General features: G+C 38.1%; 1 protein-coding gene across 5 annotated transcripts in view; it reads right to left on the reverse strand.

Moving 5' to 3' along the window:
* BMAL2 (basic helix-loop-helix ARNT like 2) overlaps window positions 1-22,303 on the reverse strand; it is a 60,973-nt gene that overhangs the window by 30,899 nt on the left and 7,771 nt on the right. For all 5 annotated transcript variants that reach the window (XR_014712905.1, XR_014712906.1, XM_084638467.1 and 2 more), the window contains 8 exons: window positions 17,951-18,098; window positions 12,675-12,713; window positions 10,558-10,715; window positions 6,782-6,861; window positions 5,893-5,985; window positions 4,694-4,811; window positions 3,766-3,909; window positions 1,680-1,920 (listed from right to left, as the gene is read on the reverse strand). Coding sequence is in view for 3 of the 5 variants with exons in the window: in XM_084638467.1 (XP_084494593.1) it covers window positions 1,680-1,920; window positions 3,766-3,909; window positions 4,694-4,811; window positions 5,893-5,985; window positions 6,782-6,861; window positions 10,558-10,715; window positions 12,675-12,713; window positions 17,951-18,098 (1,021 nt within the window). In the remaining 2 variants the exon portion in view is untranslated. The remainder of the gene's footprint in view (window positions 1-1,679; window positions 1,921-3,765; window positions 3,910-4,693; window positions 4,812-5,892; window positions 5,986-6,781; window positions 6,862-10,557; window positions 10,716-12,674; window positions 12,714-17,950; window positions 18,099-22,303) is intronic.

Raw genomic sequence — 22,303 nt, forward strand, 5'->3', positions numbered from 1 at the left:
TGGGTTTGAAAACAAAATTCTACTACAACAGGTACAGATCTAAACAAGTGTAAGAAATAAATGATGGTTAAGCAATAGATTACCTTGAATCCATTAGCAACAGAAACAAGATATTAACATTTTTATGTTAGCCAGTACCATCAGACACAAACTAGTTCAAACCCATATTTCGCAGAGAACATTTGTATTATGTACACATTTAAACAATTAGGATGTACTGCACTGTTAGTTCTACAAACTAGCTCACTATATAGAGAAGAGGCTGATTTAAATTATTTAGAAATTCCACTGTTCAATTAATCTAAAAAAACTGGATATATTTTAAAATTATTGCTTTGAATTCTTCTAGTGAGAATGAAGCACTTAGTGCTTCGAAGTGTTACAAGTCGATATTACTTTCATTCTATATTAACAGGCTTCATCCTCACAAATAAAAGGCAGAATTGTCTAGATAAAGTACAGTAAACCAACCTAATAGTATTTCTACTTAAAGTACTGAGCTACAAAATAAGAAAAACTGACAACTGAGTCTATCCCATAAAGTTGTTTAAATAAACCAGTAACACATGGACAAACTCCCATGCTTATTAAATAATTTGTTGGCATAATTTAAATGTGTTGCATGAATTTTAAGAAACAAGATTAATGATTTTCTGGTTAAATGCTAACTGCTGACACTTATGCTTAGTTTTCTCAAATTCTAATTTGAGGTTTTTGATTAATTAGTTTAAAAGCATTGTGAGGGGTGTGCTCCCCATACTGGCCCTGCAAGAGCTGAATTGGGCCAGGTGGGTCCAATTAGCTAATTAGCCTGCAAACAGGGGCACTTTAGAGGCTGGAGGCAGTGGCTCACCTGTGCAGGAACAGACAGGGTCTATAAAGGCAGGAAGCTGGCAACAGACAGGGGCTGCTAGGAAATTGGGGGCTGCTGGGAAAGGTTGCAGGAAGGCAGGCAGCAGTCCCTCCCCGGGAAGAGGGAGGAGGGTTTGCAGATGGTACACCCAGAGCAAGGAGGGAAGCCAGCAGTTGTAGAAGTAGTCCAGGGAAGGAGGAGTGAGGGCTGGGAGAGGAAAGCCCAGAACTCTTGGGTTGAGGTTCCCTGGACTGGAACCTGAAGTAGTTGGGCAGGCCTGGGTTTTTTTTTATCAGCCACTGATGCCGTGGCATAAATCAGATGCGGAGCAGTCAACTGGAAGACTGCCTGGGTCACTGTGGGAATGGCAGAGATTTGAAGGACTGTAGCCTAGAAGAGGGGAAGGCTGAGTAACCTAGCCAGAGTAACCTAGCTGAGTCACAAAGATGATGCTGAGGTTCCTGGGACCAGAGAGGAGCTGCAGACCAGAGTGAGAGCGAGAGAGAGACAGACAGTGTGATGGCATGCAACCATGGGAAGGGGCATCAGCCTCGCGAGCTAATCCCCAGAGTGATCATAAGGAGGCACCAGACCAGCAGTGAGTGATGCATCCCTTGACAAGCATAATTTAACAACATTATGATGTGCTCTTTAATCTGATCAGTAAATTATTTAGTGTAAGGTAATACAATACTTTTTTTTAATATGATGTCTTACATATGTGAGTCCTGCTCAACAAGTTTTGTTCTATGTAACAGAATGCATTAGGCAACCTACATAAGGAATCACTATTGGCTCTTTCTATAATAAAGAACAAAATGCTTACCGTAGGTCTACATAAACAAATTTTCCATCCATGGCAAAGCGTGTAACAAATTCTGTTGGTTTCACCTTTATCTCACCACTCTTTTGTGGAACAATATAAGGATGCAATCTCCCAACTGCAACAAGACAGTTAAAGTCACTGCTGTCTTTTTCTGCATTTTTCTCCTCTTCCACTCCCACCTTGGTAGGAGGCCAGCTCCTCAGATGGCCAGTACAATGGATTGTACGGTACTTTTTGTGATCTAAGTGAAAAAAAGAGGAGTTAAATTCCCAAATGAAAATTAAATTTTAAATTTCTCTTCCAGCTGTTATGTTTTGTGCCTACATACAGGTCTGAGCCCTACAGAGCTGTAAATAAAGTAATTGAATAGCATCTTAAATGTTCTCACACAAAAGAAGAAAATTAAACCAACAGTTTAGTAATACGTATTGCTTTCATTTACTGCAAATATTTTATGCAGTTTCTTTTGTACTGTGAATTACATTAAGCTGAAGAGACATTCTGTAACTTGAATATCATAATCTTAAACAAGGAGACAGATATGGTTATTGAAGTGTAATTGCTAAGACTAAGACATTTTCAGCAAAATGTAAAAGCTTAATTTCTGTTTCTTGAATTTATAGTATATACTGCAATTCATTCCAGTGGATCTCTCACCATTTAATTATGTAACATTCAGGAATCACTACAAATCAGCTGCAGTCCTGAATCTGTCCCATAGTAAGAAGTTTACTATCATACTACACAAGAGAGCAGATGGGGATATTTTGCCCAAAGACATTGGGGCAAACCTTTATCATTCCAGAAAGTCCCATGAGATTGTTAGTGTCCATGCACTGCAGACAGGAACTCTTGTTTTTAGAGTCCTATACGAAGATGCTTTGCCCCAAAGTAAACTGCATGGAATTCAATTTATCTACCTTGGGAAAATGAAAGGCTGAGTCATTTCCATTGGTATTTCAACACGCGTTCTGGGGCATGTCTAGATGTTTAGTTCATTAAGTCATTGTTTTCTTAGGTACTGATATATGCAGTTTAAGAATGAAATGTTGGCCCATTTACAGACAATAGGAGTTTTGCCACTGACTTCAATATGGCCAGGATTTTACACTAAATGTTATGAAAGAGTCAGAGTAAATTAAAATTATTCCATGGTTAATATCAACAAAGTCAGCTTTACATTTAAAATAAAAATGACAATTTTTGGAATGTCTGACAATTTTAGTAAGCCTTGGAAAACTCTATTTTAAATATAGAGTCTAAAACAAAAGCTTTGTTTAAATAAAGCGTCCAAGTACACTGAAAATATGACAAGTGTTTACTATCGCTCATGGAAACCAAAAAAAGCTATAAAAAGATGGGATATAAATCAGCCAAAAGTTGCACTAAAGAATTAGAGACAAGGTGGATAAGAGAATATATTTTATTGAACCAGCTTCTTTTGGTGAGACACAAACTTTCAAACCATGACCTGAAGAAGAGGTCTGTGTGGCTCAAAAGTTTGTCTCTCTCATCAACAGAAACTAGTCCAATAGAAGATATTACTTCATCCACCTTGTCTCTCTAATTTCCAGGGGCCAACATGGCTACAACTACACTGCATATTAAAGAATTAACTTTAGTAGTTTTTATAATAAAAGGAAAAATCATACCTGACATATAAATACAATAATGTATTTTTGGGAGGGGGGAGAGGATTTTTTTCCCCCCACTACTTAAGTTATCCTGTCCAAAACAGCAGATTTTGCAACCCTATTAATAGTTATCTCCATGACAGACATTTCTTCTTGCTCCTGTGCTTTGAACTGTTCCAGTTCCATTCAGTAATTTTCCTCAGGCTTCAACATCCCACCAGAATCTCACGTACGCTCACAAGCAGTGACTGATTCTTTTTTTTCCCCCTAGGGGGATAACTAAGACAGGCTTTTCCGAGATCATAAAAACAAGGTCTTATCATGTATATCTTATTCCCTACAATTATTTTGTGACGCCACTGCTACCTATTTAGGCCCTGTAACTGACTCAGAATTTAAATATACCATATTTAAAAACAGAAATCCTCCAACTCAGCCACACTTTGAGATACCTTTCTTTTTTGAGTTGGGCAAGCATTTCTTTTCTTCCTTGACTGTGATCCTACTACACTTCATCCGACAGAAGAAGGAACGCCGAGCACCAGAATGCAATCGAGCTGATCCAGCTTGAAAATCCATACGTACTTGCAAGCCAGCTTGTAAAAGTTTAATAAGACAGTCAGAAAAAGGTCTTTGGACTACACAGAATTATTTGTATGTAAATCATTATTATATTCTCCCAATTGCCTTACTGCCTCTTAAATTTTTGCACGTACAATTAACTATTGAAAAAAGTTAAATGAATTAAATAAGATGAACAAAACATGATTGTGAAAAGTGGAAGCTAACAAAATATTTTAATATACTATTCAATGCTATGCAATCTTATTTAGTAAATTAAGATTTTAAAAACTTTCAATTTCTATTTGGTAGGGGGGAAGCTGCAAAGCTGCTTATAAAAAACACTATAAAATAGTGATCAGCTGCACAGTATATAATGTTCTCCATACTAGCAAAATAAGACTTGGTTAAATTGACACTTAGCATTTTCAGAGAAGACAGTGATTCTTGGTATTGAAGCATTTTATCCCATGCTCGACTACATCAGGTCTTTTGTATTGACAAGACCTATCAAATACAAGAAAAAAAGTAGTATGCCTGGTTAAAAAAAATTCATACCAACTCTTGGTAAATGTCTAACAATGTAAACTTCAGTCATTCTTATTACCTAAAATGAGTTCCTTTCTGATGTAGCTTTCAACTTGTTTGTGTATTCTAAGCAGCAGTTATGCATTCAAACATGATTTGTTTGTGCAAATCATCTGAACGTGTTTGCACATATATGCTTGAATGCATGAATATGCCCTACATAATAACCGAACTTAAAAACAAATGAAGACATTACATTAAAAATCTGAGTATATTTAAACAGACACTTACTTTTGGCATCTATAAGCTTTTCTCTTGGTGAAGCGTCTGAGGAGGATAGTTGCTCCTTCACTTTAGCAACATCTTTTGGATGCAAGTAGTCAAATAAACTTTGTCCAATCAAGCTGGCCTAGTGAAAAAATGTTAATTTAAAAGCTGTGCATTGTACACTCTATTCCGCATCTCCTCACCAAGGAGCTTAATGTTGAAGGCTGTTTTAGAAAAGGTCAGAATTTCCAGATATCTGAATTATTCTGTCTAAACGGTAACATTTATCCATTGAAATTTTCAAACAGCTTTGCTGAATTCTTATTTTTGTTTCAATATTTAATTAAAAGCATATGAACACTATAGAAATTAGTAAAAAACAGGGTGGCAGAAATGCAATTATATCTTACCAATTAAGTTAAATGGTGAAATCGAAAAATATTCATTCATGTTGTTTTCCTACCTTTCAGTTTTTAAGGGGTGATGGTCTCTCTTACTGCTGGCTAGAGAAGGGTAAGGGGGCAGACAGCCTAGTTTAAACTCTAAAAATGCTATGAGGAAAAATGAAAAGTGAAGGGGTTTAAAAGTAGATGTGGGTGGCACAAAGGACTCAAAAAGCTTCTCATCAGCCACTGGGCAAGGCAGTTCAGGCCAGAGATTTCCAAGTAAATAACCTGCATCTCCGTAAAGGGGATAGCACTAGACTGGTCTTCATTCTTTCTCCCTTCCCTGAACTAAAATGAGTCTAGATTGGCTGGTTTCCATACTACAGCAACACAGATGTTAGTGTAGGACTATTCAATCTTAAAATCTTTGAAACTAAGCAATTACCAAGTTGAGTTTCAATCTACTTGCACTGTTGAAATACTGGTTTTCTAAAGTTCAGAGAATCATTCACCATCCAAAAGCCCAAATCCCCATCAATAAAAGGAGGAAGCAAGGACATCTTCAAAATATATTTTTCTCTTGGGTTGGTATGTAAATCATTTCCTGAAGATCATAGTTTGAAATTAGATGCCAGTAATTGGGTCACAGCGTTCATTGTAGTTGCAGAATGCTTCTAATTTCAAAGTAACGAACCTTTGGAGTAATTGTGTCGAAGAGGAAGCTAAAGCCAAAAGATTTAAAGAAATCATGCACAAGGAACGGTATTTATAACAAAACCAAACACATTATCTAAAAACAAATTTCATTTTAATAAAAAATGACTTGATTATAACTACCTGATCATAATTAAGTATCTCGCAGACTGATTCAGAGACAAAGAGAATTTTTCCTCTATCACATCCAACCACAAACAGGAACCCATCTGCAGTCTATAAATATAAAAATTAGTCTTTATAGAATCAAACAAACACTGATGAAAAACAGCTATATAGAATGAGTATATTAACTGATGCTGGAGATTATAATTGTACACCTCAATATTTTAGGTGAATTACAATTTATTAAATAAGAGAGACCAATTAAAATGACAGCAAATATCCAATCAGACCATGACACAGAGCTTAAAAACAAAAATGGTTTTGGGAAAAAGCAGCTTAGCTGTAGAACAGCTTAACTTGGAGTTATTTTACAGATTCTTGCTAAAGGATATTATTACACGCAATAGACTAGGCAAACTTTGGCAAATGAAAGTGTGATAAGAAAATATTGTAAGTAAAAACAGCTACTTTCATAGGTTAATCTCCACATCTTTCAGTAACTTAAGTGTATACTTTGAAAACCAAATGAAGTGTAGAAAATTTGCTGGCATATTAAATGGAAATGAAAGATTTTTTTTTTTTGTATAAGTGCACACACTTAGATATTTACATAAATACAATGAACATATCCACCTAACACATTCATTATGCAGTTTTTATACAGATTTACGATACTCATGGGTACAGTTTGCATAAATGCCCTATTAACACATACAGTTTCCATGGCTCTTATAGAAAAATCCTGTGCATATAATTCTATTGTTAGAGTTTATAAACTGAGTCTTAACAAAGATATCAAAGCACTGACTTGAAGGAAGAAATGTAAGGAAAAGCCCTTTGCAGTCAACTGAAGTTAAACCAAGCTTTAAAGAGGACATCACTTGATACATGGTTTCTTTTTACTTACCTTAAGGATTAACTGTCTCAGCTCACCATCCTGTAAAAATGAAGGCTTATATTGGACTTCTGCATAAGAACTAGTAGAACCTGCAAAACAGCAAGTTATTTATAAATGTTATAAAAGAAACAAAATTTAATAATTTGTTTCCTTTATAAACAAAGCTGCTTTTTCATCAAATTCACATGTAGAACACGCACACAGTGCTTTCTAACCATAAAAAAATAGTTTTCTGCTTTCCATACTGGAATGTACAAATTCACTTTTCTTTTAATAAACAGGTCATTAAACAGTCATAACCTCATCTCAGGAATTCTAGACCTATGCTAAAGCAAATGTGTTTGGGATAACACCCAGAACACAAGACCAGATGTTTGCAAAAAATGAAGAACCCTGCGGAAAAAACAAGTAAAAAGGAAACAATTTTAGGTGGGGACTATTTTAATTAGATCTTAACTAGACTCAAGATTATGACTTCAGTTCAAAATGAAAGAGGAGCTTTGTAAGTTATGCAAGAACTCATGCATGTTACCAATGTGGTGTGACTTCTCTCTCTCAAAAAAGAAGTTTGTATTGAAGTATATTACTAGGATATTAATTTATAGAAGATTAAAATTTTCTGCCTTCATCTTTGAGATTTTTCAACACTACCCCTTATGCAGAAATAACCTTGAGATGTGACAGGCAATGTAAGTGCAAAAAGGAGTTGGTACTCAGCAGCAGCAATTCAGTTAACCAGGGCAAAACTGTAGAATACATTTAAGCCAGATCACATCCACAAGCATGGAGCTGTCAAACAACATTGGCCACGACAGGCTTACTCCTGAAAAAAAGTGCCCTTATACCAGCAAGTGTTCAGCATCACTTGTTTTATGTCTCCTCAGAGATAGTACCTCTAACAGAGCTTTCCCCTAGAAGGCCTCTATTCTACCATGACTCTACTCCAAACCCCACTGTATCTTCCCTTCCCCAAACTGGATAATATTAAATAAACAAACCAAGAACAGCCAAAATAACTGTCCGTAACATCACCGATTTGATTTTGCATTGCTTCTGTGTAGAACCGCTTTGTTTTTCATTTTAGAATCTATCATTAGCTACATATCATTAAGAATATCACTTAAGTAATAAGGGAAGTGGTATTTAGGAGAACTAAAGACACTTCTACTACAAGCAAATGAGAGATTAAACATTTTTATAGTCCTAGGTTTGATAGATGTCTAACTTGATCTGAATCCTGCCTGCACCATCAAACATTGATTAACATACAAAAAAGGCTCCACCATCCTTGTATATACTAAGCTCTCTGCATGGAGCTGTGTGTGTTAAAATCCGTAAGCTTTCCCCTCTTTAAGTACTGTTCGATGGAGCAATTCCTTCAGTCAGCCCCTTTTTCCATGTTCCTCCAGCTGCCCAATGGCATGCCTGCCATGGCATACACTCTGGTTTCATTCATTCAGATTAGATTTCCATCTTTTTTGGCTAACTTTAGAGACAAGGGGTTGTTAAACTCTATGATGAATCTTGGCATGTGTTATAAACTCTTTCCATTTCATACCTAGTATTTCTCCTGCGGCATTTGCTTTTGAAGGCATTTAGACATGTCTAAACCTTTGGTGGATATCCAGCTTTCACATCCACACATTAGGTGGAAATAACATTTGAGTTGAAGATTAGCAGTTTGGTCTTTAACTAGTAGCTTTTTAATGACCAAATCTTTTTTCAGCTGTTGAATGCAGTTGCCACTTTGCTAATTCATGACATTATTTCCTTCTAACTATCCCTTGGGATAAACATTTTGAAAACAGCAGGCCTACATAGGCTGAGAAGATCTCTAAATCATTTTTAATTTTTAACAAATCATGACGACTAGAGGAGTGCTAACACTGTACCTGTGTTCAAAAAGGGGAAGCGGGACGTCTTGGATAACTAACTGGACATCAATCCCAGGCAAAATAATGGAAAAGCTGATAAAGGATTAAAGGATGTGAATATAATTAACACCAGTCAGTGCAGCTGTACAGGAAATAAGTCTTGTCAAACAAACCTGATTTCATTGTTTGATGACACAAACTTGGTTGATTCAGATGTAGATGTATTTAGACTTTTGTAAGGCATCTGACCTCACAACATTCTAATTAAGAAACTAGCACTATACAATATCAATACATCATGTTAAATGGAAGAACTTGCTAACTGACAGATCTCAAATTAGTAGTCATCAATGGGGACTCAGTGTCAAATGGGAATGTTTCTAGTGGTGGTCTGTAGGGACCAGTTCTAGATCTGATGTTATTCAGTATTTTCATCAATGATCTAGAAGTAAATATAAAACCACTACTAATAAAAATTTACTTGACATAGACCACTGGAGTACCAAATAATGAGGAGGACAGAGTAACCATACAGACTGATCTGGATCACTTGGTGATCTGGGTCCATTCAAACAAAATGTGTTTCAATATAGCCAAATGCTGTAGTCTAGTTGAGGGTAAATGGAGGTAAACAGAGTTTACCCCCTTGACATTTGGGGAGTGGAGTTTAGATTAGTTTACCAATTTACTGATGACCCAATTGGGAAATTAAGGCAAGCACACCGGTAACACTGCACTTGGCCACAAGTGGATGTGCAGGGACAGCATGCACCTGTTACACAATCCTTGGATGTATGAACACGAGATTAGCGAGTAGGACCAGGGAAGTGAGTTTATCTCAATATACGGCACGAGTGAGAATGATACTGGAACACTGTACTTCTGGTATCCCCGCTTTAAAAAGATATATGGAAAATTGGAGAGAGTAAAGAAAAATGCCACAATAATGATCTGCGGACTGGAAAAAATGCCGTATAGTGAGTAATTTTAAAGAGCTCAATCTGTTTAGTTTATCAAAATGAAGACCAAGAGGTGACCGGACTGTAGAAAATGTCAGGTACTAAAGGGCCCTTTAATCTAGCAGAAAAAGGTATAACAAGAACCAGTGGCTGGAAATTAAAGCCAGAAAAATTCAAATTAGAAATAAGGCACTTGCTTGATCCCCATTGTCTAGAGGAAGAATACTATTGCTTTGGAGAGGATGCATCATAGGACAACAAATAACTGATTCTCTTGAATAAAGTCACAAGAACCAAAAGTTATAAGATTTTTATTGCAAAAGGAGGAAATTCTGATGTAACTGAGAAGCTTAAAAGTTTTTTTTTTTTACGCTAATAAGAGCTTCAAAATCTAGAAGACAAGGTAAAAATAAAACTAGGAGCAGCTAAGAGAATTTAAACAGAACTATTGTGTGTGTGTGTGTGTGTACAATGTTGTACCTTATAGATATAACTAATGTATCACTGACAACAAACAAAGTGCATGCAATAGTTCGATATACACGTAAAACTATGTTTGGGGAAGTCGACTAAGATACATGGTAATACAAATAACCAACAGCAAGGGACATGAGAGTAAGTAAATCTAAAGAGCAGACATGTTGACTCAGCTGACTTTTTGTTCCTAAACTTATGTTTCAAATGTAACTGCTTCTTTGCCACAGCGTTTCACTCTAGTCTTTGCTATCACATAAAAGTTTACATTTCGTCCTAAATAACTAAATGTAAGAACAACCTCTAAAATAAAGTGCAATATCTTCAAAATTCAATCTTTTGGTAAATATATTTAGTGAACCTGAGAGTTGAATTCTCTAAGTATAGATACAGAATAGCTAACAGTTATATAACTAAAGAAATTCTGTTGTGTAATTCCCATTAAAACAAGGAATTATAAGATCAGTTTTTAAATTACCTTTTAATGACTTGAAATGCTGCACAGCCATTCGTAATACTGTAAGTTTGTCTAATTTACGTGCCATAGGATTGCACTGAGGTATCATAGCAGATAATTCTTCTATCAAGTTATTCATTTTATCTCTTCTTCGTTTTTCTGTTTGACTATGAGCCTCCCTAAGAAGAAAAGTATTTTAAGCAAAGTTCAAAGACATACATTTTTCACTAGATTTTCCCCTGTGCTATATACATCAACTTTATCAGGGGACAGATTGTATTGTGAGAAACACCATCATCCCGGAAGAACTTATGTACAATGCATATATTTGACAGCTAATCTGTCACCTGATTCGCCTGAAATATGCAGCAGCTGCTTATGGAAAATGTGATGTGAAATTGTGAAAATAAAACAAAAAAAACCAAAGTAGCATGAACTTGCTGAAAAGTGGTTGGAACAAAAGAGAAGTGGAGGCTTTATATAGTGTTTTGTCTCTGTTCTTTCCCATAATGCTGAATTTGATTTTACAGAAAACATTCCCCTCTATGCATACACCTGTGGCTGCACATTACTTTTAAGGACCAATTTTAAAGAAAATCTCTGGTTTTACAGAAAAGTTAACTTTGACTTTTCTTCCAAAGCAACCAATTTTTAAAAAATATCTGGATTAGTTATCCCACAATAGCGTTGTTTTTCCTATTTTCCTCTCAAATCTTTGCATTTGCTTCCATCCCATCCATCCCCAGACTAAAACTTTTTTTCTGACACCAGGTAGTCATACACACTGTTTGCCTTTTCCTCTGTGTCTCTACAACGGAAGACAGAGACTTAGCTCTCTAGCCATAACTTTACCATGGCACAGCTACACTGCTGAAGCGCTGCTAGCGCAGATGCTCTAAGCCGATGGGAGAGAGCTCTCCTGTCAACTGAATTACTCCAGCCCCCGAAAGCCTCACTAGCTACGTCAGGGGGAGAAGCTCTCCTGCTGACGTAGCACTGTCCACACCAGCGCTTTTGGTCGGTGTAACTTACATTGCTCAGGGGAGTGGCTTATTCACATCCCTGAGTGACACAACTTATACTGACGTAAACTGTAGTGTGCACGTAGCCTAACAGACAAACATTTGGGGGAAGTTCCCAGCTTAGTTGTACAACACCTGGAGAACCCAATGAACGGGTAGTTTATTGCAACTGGGATAGATGGATTCAGGGGAACTGTATCGTGCAGAATGCATTTCGCAGCTGCTAATGCACAAAAGTTTTATGATTTGCAGTCAGGAAAGGAGATTGAGGTCACAAACACGTTGCCCAAAGAAGCTTCTGGAAACCAACAGTGGGGGAATATAGTGTTGAACCAAGCCCTAAAATATTCCTCTTGTGAACTAAATGCATAACTTTACTTTTTTTGATTACTGAACAAAGTAATTCAAAACAAAATTAAGAACAAAAGGTGAAAATTAACAAAGGACAAGATTTTATATACAGGATTTTATATATATTCACTAATCACTGGGACACCTATTGAGAACTGAATTTTGTGTTTAACAAGTAAACCAAACAGCAAGGATAGTACATCACTAGAGACTTGTTGATTTAGTTTGACAATTACTGTTTAGATTTAAATTATCAGATAATAGTTTTGAGTAAATATAAAAGGATGTTTACTAATTATTGTATAATAATAAAGATTTTGGTAATATGAGATCACATTACAGGACTCTGCTATTAAACCTTTGCTGAGAAGAAAGGAATGACTAGCATTTTTTGTTTGTCAATGCCACAGTTTGCGGATTAGTGGATTGTGGATTAGAAACATTTGACTGTTACGTTACAAAGTTCTTCAAGTCACAGAGGAAAATTCTCCAATTTACACACGCCATGAATATATTACATTAACTAATATATACCTAGTAAAACCACGAGGTAAACATTTTCAAAGCCAATGATGGGATTTAGCTATACAACTTACACTGCAGTAAATGGAAAATTAAACCCCCAATCAACTTTGAAATTTCAACATGAGTTTAGAAAAAAGTTTAAGAAAATTGGAAACATTAAGTATTTGAAAACTTTGAACAAAACTATGAATTATGACTTTAGATTTTGGTAGAAAAATGTACTTTTCCAAATTACTATACCTGAAATATTTAATTTTTACATGTTCTCCATCTTCACTCCTAGAAAAACAGAATACATATTTACATAAATTCATATATTAAATGTTTATAAAAAACAGTACATTAATTCAAAAAGAAACATGAAATATTGCTTATTAGTGCACAAAGTTCTGTAAGTCTCAATTCTTTAGGAACCGTTCCACAACGCAAGACCAAAACATAATAAACTGCACTGAATTTAACTTTGAATGTTCACACAGTTTAAATATTATAGTCTAAAAATAATGGAACACACGATTGGTTTAGGCCCCACATTTGGTCTACCATAAAACCTGTAATTTGATGAGAAATGTTCCACAGATTTTTAACACTAATACTATTGCCAAGAAAAACAAACCAACCACAGTTTAGGATAGACATACAATATTTTGTACTTTGTTCAGTCAGCACATTTTTCTAAACATAGCAGTAACATTAGTGATACCAGTCTATAAAGATATAAATGAAACAAAGCTATATTGTCTTCTGTCGTGAGAAGCAAGGGGAAAATGGTAAACATTTGCTAATTGAATGAAGGTGGTCAGCACACAAACAATTCTGAAAAAAAGTATTTACAAGTGTAAGAATATACTGTAGCTGGTACACTGTCACTGATCTGAATAACCTGCCCCTAACTTCCAGTCCCCTCCCACCCCCAGCCTCATCTTCCCCATCAACCAGGAATCTTGTCCTAACCCATTCCTTACTCCTTGCAGGTCTGACTCTTTCCCCTCTTCCACACTGCCTGGTCCCAAAAGGAGGTCAGTGAGAGCACAGGAGGAAAGGCTCCCTGTCTCGTGCACAGACTCAGCACAGACTGCAGCAACCCAGAGCAGCAATTGCAGTGAAAGTCCTGCTCAGTCATGAGCTGGAGCATGATCAATGCAAATGAAATCTTCAGGGAAATTCAGCTCCGTTTCTGAGCACATACTCACAGTCAGTAGAACTGAAGAGCACCTCAAGAGATGATGATGTCCATCCTACGGTGCTGTGGCAGGACTACATATACCTAAGCCATTCCTGACAGATGTTTATCTAACCTGTTCTTAGAAGCCTCTCATAGAGGGGATTCCACAACCTCTCATGGAAGCCTATTCCAGTACTTAACTATCCTTTGATAGTTTTCCTGTTATCTAACTGTGACAGACCATACCCTTATGTTCACCACTTTTACAAAACCATGATGCATTTTGTACAAAGTATGCCTTGTGAGGTATCATTCAAAAATTCATAATCTACTGAACATTACTGTCCTGATAAAAATATGTGTAACACCAGTATGTAAAGTTATAAGATTTTACTGTATGGCATTGTTGAGAGATGCTCAGAGTTTAGAAAAACAATCCAAACCAGTTCCTCAGGGAAAAAAGTTTAGACAGCACCTCAGCCAGGTGTCAACATAATCAAGTGGACTATTACGCAGTGGAGCATCCATTCTTTGGGAGGAAAAAGAGTATGACCTAGAAATTTACATTTTGGCAATGGAACAGGAGTGGGTTCCTGTCCAAAACAGATTTGCTGTTGCCTGAACCCCAGCTGGATAGGATTCTCTCAAAGAAGATAAACGCTTTAAGAAGGGGGAACAGAGGACACATATCACCGCATCTTTACTCTTGCATCATCAACATTTGAAAGACAAAGGAAGCATCAGTGAACTACGGGACTGGTCCTTACTGAAGGAATTCAACCAGTAACAGCATGAGGTGAGAAAAACCTTTACTTTGAATTCATTTAGTTTCTAAGTTAGGTATTAATTTGCATTTTACCTTTTATTTCTTTGTATCCGATCCTGACTTTTATGCCTCATTATTTGTAATCACTAAAAATCTTTCTGTAATAAATAAACTTGTTGTTTTATCTAAACCAGCATGTGTTTGGATCCCGGTTCCCCTTTATCTTGGGTGCTGCCCCCTGGCAGTACACCCACTCTCTGGGTCTCCCCACCCATGGGAACCCCCAACCCTCTATCCCCACCTCGCCTCAGTCTATGGCTACTGCCAGTCACCACCATCTAGCCCCCGCTCACTGGGGCGGACTTCAGTGGACAAGCCATTCATCATTGGCAAAGTGGGGCTTGGACCTGCTGCCTTTGCCTACTCTGGGCTTCACCTTTGCAACCCCAATACCCTTCCAGGCCTTTAACAAGGCCTGAAGCCTGGGGGGTTTCCAGGCTGGAGCTCCCCAGCTCCTCCAGCCTTCCCCCAGTCCTGCTCCACTCTAGGTACCTTACTCAGCTCCCAAGCAGCCAGGCCCATCTCTCTCCACAGCTAGAGAGAGACTGCCTGAGCTCCTGGCCCATAGCCTTTTATAGGGCCAGTTGTGGCCTGATTGGGGCGTGGCTCCAGCTGAGGCTGCCTTCCCCATCAGCCTAGCCTTTGGCTCACTGCCACAGCCCTCTCCCAGGGCTGGCTGCAACCCTTTCAGGCCCAGAGCAGGTGACCACCACGCGACAGTATATTATTTCCTATTAATGAAATGATGGGCTTTTTGTGAGCTTGTACTGGACAGAAGGAAAGAACTTGTCAGTACAAAGACGCACACTTCTGGGAACAAGTCTGGGACTGGGAATTTGCTGGTGTCACTCTACAATATAGTTCAAGAATGGATGGCTAGAAATGCTCATATCATTCAGCTTGGAGTGATTTTGCATGCTAGAAGCTGTGGGTGAACAGGCCAGGAGTGGTTGTTCTTACAGCAAAGCAGTGTGAAATGCACGCCCGGTTGCAGGGTTGAGAGGACGCAGCTGTTCAACTGGCCAGATTTGTACCCTGGGGAATGTCACCCTAGCCTAAATCTCTTTTGCAGCAGATCAAATAAATTAGTTCTTGTCTTACATTCAGTAGACATAAAGAACAATCAATGACTGGCCACTTCATAACAGCACTTAAGATACTTGAAGACGATTATCAGGTCCTCAACACGGTCTCCTCTTCTCATGACTACACCTGCCCCGTTTTTTTTTTTTTTTTTTTTTTTTTTAACTTTTCATCATAGTTTTCAGATTTTCTAAACCTTTTATCATTTATGCTGCTCTCCTCTGGAATCTCTCCGATTTGTTCACCTCTATCTTAAAGTATTGGACACAGTATTCCAGCTGAGGCCTTGTGTAGTGTGGGACAATTACCTCCCGTGTCTTACACACAACACTCCTGTTAATACACCCCTGAATATTAGCCTTTTTCGCAACTGCATCACATCGTTGGCTCATATTCCGTTTTGTCTACTATAATCCCCCCAGGTACTTTTCCGTAGTACGAATGCCCAGCCAGTTATTTCCCATTTTGTGGTTCTTCATTTGATTTTTATTCAAGTGTATTACTTTGCACTTGTCTTTACTGAATTTTGTATGGTTGATTCAGACCAATTCAGGATGCCCCCCAGCAACCCTTTTTTACCCACTCTTCTCCCCCGGGCAATGCATGGGGCAGGAACTTCCCCAACTCTCAGGAAAGCCAAGCGGGCTCTCTCCAACCATCCCTGGGATACAGCAAATGGTGCCATGGCCCACCTCCCTGGGATAACAGCCTTCTATTGCTAACTAATATTGTCCATTGCTGTAGCTCAAGCTGTCTTGCAGTGCTGAAACTTTAGGGTTCAAACCCTGCTGACAATGCATGATTTGGGCAGGCAGGAGAGGGTAGAAAGATGAGAGCAGTTTTAAAACCAAGTTCTCTGGTATACCTTTTTCTTTTTTTAAAAGACATCTTCAAAATTACATACAATAAAAATAAGTGACCTTTCTACATAAATAAATCTCTTGAAACGTCAAACTTATTGTTCACATGCAACCTTAATTCTGCGTCAATGTGTTCAGGATAGTATATGATCATGTTATTAAAAACTATTTTTTTTAATAAGAACCTGCCTCATTAAGTGCAGTGGTCCAATAAATGAGGGGGGAGAATTAAGGTTGCCTGGTCAATCCAATCTGGAATTTCCTGACTTTTGAACACTTGATTTGCCAACTTAAATAAATATTTAATATCTTTTTGCACATAACTGACGTTTAATTTCTAAGGCATGATACATTTGAATTATAGTACACTGTACCAGAAATTTGGCTATACAAGCTGTCTAAACAAATTTTAGTCAATGAGGTCTGGTTGGCTCAGGGAATTGTCAATGACTAGATTCAGAGCACTTCAGAAACTCTAGATTCCTGGTTCAAATTAGTACACACAGTCATTATCTGTACAGGGCTTGAAAAATCTACTTTTCGTTGAGTCTGAAATTTCCCATGGAACATTGGGATCCTATGCCATAAGTTCTGCAGGAGCTAAAGCTGTTAATTTTTCAGAAATGGATTTGTTTGGACTACTTATTTAAAAATCTTAAGAGGTGCAGGGAACAACTGAACATATCATGTGACAGTGGAAGTCAAATGTTTACATTCTGGACACATATTGTAGTTTGTTGAGGTTCAGGAAAAGAAAGTGCTTTCACTGGTACAAATGCAGCATGGCGATTTTATTTTCATTTATTAACATGATGATTCTCAAGCTGTAGTCTGTGGACCAAAAGAAGACTAGAGAGCTTGCTGGTCCAATGTGCTGACTCTCTTCCTTTCTTCCAGCTGCTAAATAACATTCAAAATACACCTTAAGGTACAATACTTTCCTAACTGTTTTTCCATGTACGCAATTGCTGTAGCTGCCCCAGGGATGTTACGTGCTTGTGGATGGGAGAGGAGCAGTCCACAAGATAACCTCAGTATTAGACCATGCTCCACACTATGAAAGAGTTTGAGAACTCCAGCATCAAATCTTTCTAGGTTGCACTTCTGTCTAGATGCTTATGTGACTGCCTACCCACTTCACCATTACACCAACACCATATTTTGCAGTTCTAAGTTTAAGAGCTAATTAGCCAATCAACCAGACACTAAGTGATATTCTTGTTTGTATTTGTAATACCCCTCTGCTACAAGTTAGCATGCCTTTACTGAAAAAAGGAGGATAGAAAAAAGTTACGGTTTGAAATTCTAGCACCAGAGGTATATAACCAAAGGTCTGGGACCAGAAAATGCCATTACAGAAATCCACCTAAAATCAACTCAAGGGAGTCAGGACCCTGTCTGTCTACAGTTCTTGATCTCCCAGGATTTCCAAAGAATGGATGTGCAATACTGTTTTCCCTTTAAAATAAATGTAATGGGAAATTGCACAAATATATTACAAAGTCAAGCAAGAACAGATGCTTGCCTCCAACTGGTATTGTCTCATCATGATGTAGAGACAGAGTAGAAGCAGACCACTTACTGGTTATCAAAATCACTTCCTTTGCGCTTTTTTGGAAACTCAACTGAAAATGTGTTGAAAGAACAGGCAGTGGCAGGGTTGGTTATTGGATTCATAAGGGTGGAGACTGCAGAGGCAACACATTGACTCCCTTCCATCACAAGATTATCTGTAAATGAAAAAAAATTATAACAATAAACCAGAAGAGTATTATTTGCTCATTTTTATTTTGATTTTAAAAACAACTCTCCACCCAAAAGTACCTCATCCAGAGCTCTGGGCGTCTTCGACATACACTTAAATCCACAATACTAGAAGTGTGACAATATAAATTGTCAAATGAAGCAGCACTTCCCCTTTCCCCCAACCATAATAAAACTTCAACTAACCACCAGTCATTAGAACCAATAAAACTTAAAATGCATTCCCCATATGCATGATCCCACCGGCTACAATCCCATCCCGTAATATCTCAGACTTCCAAAAAATGCATGCTGATACAGATGAGCTTTTCAGAGTGAGCAGAAGATCAAAATATTGGGGCTTTTTCAAGCCAGGGACCAAGCACAAACAAAACCTTACAAGGATACACATATCGTATATAAAAGTCACTCTAAATTACTAACAAATTTCTACAGCTCTATACTTTAAAAAGCAGCTAGGCATGCTAAAAATATTTTGTACAAATGGAATCATAGAAATGTACGACTGGAAGGGATCTTGAGAAGTGATGAAGTCCAGCTCCCTGCACTGAGGTACAACCAAGTAAACCGAGACCATCCCTGACAGATGTTTGTCCAATCTGTTTTTAAAAACCTGCAATGATGGGGATTCCACAACCTCCCTTGGAAGCCCAGTCTAGTTTTTAATTATCCTTATAGTTAGAACACTTTTCTTAACAGCTAATCTAAATCTCCTTTGGTGCAAAATAATCCCATTACTTCTTGTCCTACCTTCAGCGGACATGGAAAACAATTGATCACAGTCCTCTTATAACAGCCCTTAACATATTTGAAGACTTATCAAGTCCCCACTCAGTCTTCTTTTCTCAAGACTAAACATGCCCAGTTCTTTCAACCTTTCCTCATAGGTCAGCTTTTCTAATCTTTCATCATTTTTGTTCTCTCCTCTGGATTTTGCCCAATTTAACCACATCCTTCCTAGAGTCTGGTACCCAGAATTGTACAAAGTACTCCAGCTGGGGACTCATGAGTGATGAGTACAGGACAATTACCTCCCATGTCTTACATACAACACTCCTGTTAATACACTCCAGATTGCTATTAGCCTTTCCCACAGCTGCATCGCATTGTTGACTCATGTTCAATTTGTGATCTACTATTCCCGCCCCAGATCCTTTTCAGCAATATTACCAGCTATCCAATTATTCCCCATGTTGTGGTTGTGCGTTGATTTTTCCTTTCTAAGCAAAGTACTTTGCATTTGTCTTTATTGAATTTCATCTTGTTGATTTGAGACCAATTCTCCAATTTATCAAGGACATTTTGAATTCTAATCCTGTCCTTCAAAGTGCTTTCAACCCTTCTCCACTTGGTGTCATCCACAAAATTTATAAGCATTCTTCCCATTCCATTATAGCACTGGACCCTTGTGCAACCCTACTAGAAATGCCCTCCCAGTTTAACAGTTAACCACTAGTATCTATGCTTTGAACATGGCTTTTCAATCAGTTGTGCACTCACCTTATAGTAATTTCATCTAGACTGCATCTCCCTAGCTTGCTTATGAGAATGGTATGTGGGACTGCATCAAAATCCTTACTAAAAATCAAGATACATCATGTCTACTGCTTCCCCTTATCCACCAACCCAGTAACACCATCAGTGAAGGAAATTAGGCTTGTTTGGCATGATTTTTGTTTGAAAAATCCATGCTGGCTATTCTTTATAACTTTATTGTCCTTTAGATGCTTACAAATTCATAGATACTAAGGTCAGAAGGGACCATTATGATCATCTAATCCGACCTCCTGCACAACGCAGGCCACAGAATCTCACCCACCCACTCCTGTGAAAAACCTCTCACCTATGTCTGAGCTATTGAAGTCCTCAAATCGTGGTTTAAAGACTTCAAGGAACAGAAAATCCTCCAGCAAGTGACCCGTGCCCCATGCTACAGAAGAAGGAGTCCTCTAGATGCTTACAAATTGATTGTTTAATGATTTGTTCTAGTATCTTTTCAAGTATTGAAGTTAGGCTGACTGGTCTATAATTCTCCAGGTCCTCTGTTCCCCTTTTAAAGATAGGTACTATGTTTTCTCTTCTGCAGTCCTCTGGGTCCTCACCCATCCTCCATGAGTTCATGAAGGTAATTACTAATGGTTCCAAGCTTGCTTCAGCTAGTTTTTTAAGTATCCCAGATGAATTTCATCAGGTCCTGCTGACTTGACTACCTCTAACTTCTCTAAATATTCTTTAACCTGTTCTTTTCCAATTTTGACCTATGTCCCTTTCCCCCTGTTAATATTGTGTTGAGTATCTGGTTACCATTAACCTTTTTAGTGAAGACTGAAGCAAAATAGGCATTAAACACTTCAGCCTTTCTGATGGGATCAGTTAGTAAGTGATTTACTACCATTTTCAAATCAAGCAAGAAAAGTTACACATGTGTATGTATGTACCTGGAATTCTTCAAGATGTGTTGGCCAGACATACTCCATTTAAGGTATGTGTGATGGGTTGGATCACAGAGACCCCCTTGGGACTGTCACCTGACGTGCTGAGACTACGTCTGAGCCCGTTTTCCCTGCCAGCTTGGGACTTCAGAACCCTGCTTTGTTGAGCCAGACTCACTAGCCTGCTGCAAACGCAGACCCAGGTCTGAACTACGTCCCCAAAGCTGCAGACTTAACTGAAAACAGCTTAAGAAGTGGTCCTGTCTCCAAAACCCAGTTCCCAATGGGATCCAAACCCCAAATAAATCCATTTTACTCTATATAAAGCTTATACAGGGTAAACTCAAATTGTTGGCCCGCTGTAACACAGACAGAGAGATATGCACAGCTGTTTCCCCTCCTCCCCCGGTATTAATACATACTCTGGGTTAATTAATAAGTAAAAAAAAGTGATTTTATTAAATACAAAAAGTAGGATTTAAGTGGTTCCAAGTAATAACAGACAGAACAAAGTAAGTTACCAAGCAAAATAAAACAAAACATGCAAGTCTAAGCCCAAAATACCAAGAAACCAATTACAAACAAAATCTCACTCTCAGAGATGTTCCAATAAGCTTCTTTCACATACTAGACTCCTTCCTAGTCTGGGCCCAATCCTTTCCCCGATACAGTTCTTGTTAGCTCCAGCAGTAACTAGGGGATTTCTCATGACTGGAACCTCCTTTGCTCTTTTATAGCTTTGGCACAAGGCGGGAGTCTTTTCTCTCTCTGGGACCCCACTCCCGCTTCTAAATGGAAAAGCACCAGGTTTAAGATGGATTTCTGTACCAGGTGACATGGTCACATGTCCTGTGAGGCCCCAAGCCTTCATTCTTCCCGGCCTGACTCACAGGAAGGCTTGCAAGTAAACAGAGCCATCTACAGTCAGTTGTCCTAGTTAATGGGAGCCATCAAGATTCCAAACCACCATTAATGGCCCACACTTTGCATAATTACAATAGGACCTCAGAGTTATATTTCATATTTCTAGTTTCAGATACAAGAATGAACACCCTCAATAGATTATAAGCTTTGTAATGATATCTTACAAGAAACCTTTTACATGAAGTATATTCCAGTTACATTATATTCACACTTATTAGCATATTTTCATAAAATCAGATGGAGTGCAACATCACAGTATGCATGTGCCCAAGACTGGAGTCTTTTGGCCAGCAGTGTCCACTGTGCCCACAAATGTGCCCTAGAATTCAGTGCCCCATAATGAAGGCATAAAAGGGCAGAGCAGGAGAAATGCCACCATTTCCTCTCCACAGCAAAATCCAGGTGACATGGGACTAAAAGGGATAGAGGATGAGTCATGGAATATGTAATATGGCCAATGCATCTTTAAGAACTCCAGTTACTGCAAAGGCAAGAAACTTCCTTTCTGATTCAAATGCTTGTTCTTTGGCTACTTGACTAGTTAAGGTGACTCCCAATGTAATAGAGATTGCAATTCAGATTCTTAGGACAACAGAGATTGTAACATAGCCTTTCCAAACACAGCATCTGGTCTGAAAGCTTCAATGCTAGTGCATTGCTTTGTAAATGTGTGAACAGATTCCCAGCTGTCTGCTTCGCACACGTCCACAAAAGGAAAACAATTTCAAAGATGCAGCAGAGGCTGCCTAATTTCAGGTAAAATGAGCTCTGAGAGATAAAGGAGGACCCACTTTAGCCACTTCATAACAGGATCT

The sequence above is a fragment of the Lepidochelys olivacea genome (genome assembly GCF_965140295.1).
Source record: "Lepidochelys olivacea isolate rLepOli2 genome assembly, chromosome: 1".
In the NCBI taxonomy this organism is placed as follows: Eukaryota; Metazoa; Chordata; order Testudines; family Cheloniidae; genus Lepidochelys; species Lepidochelys olivacea.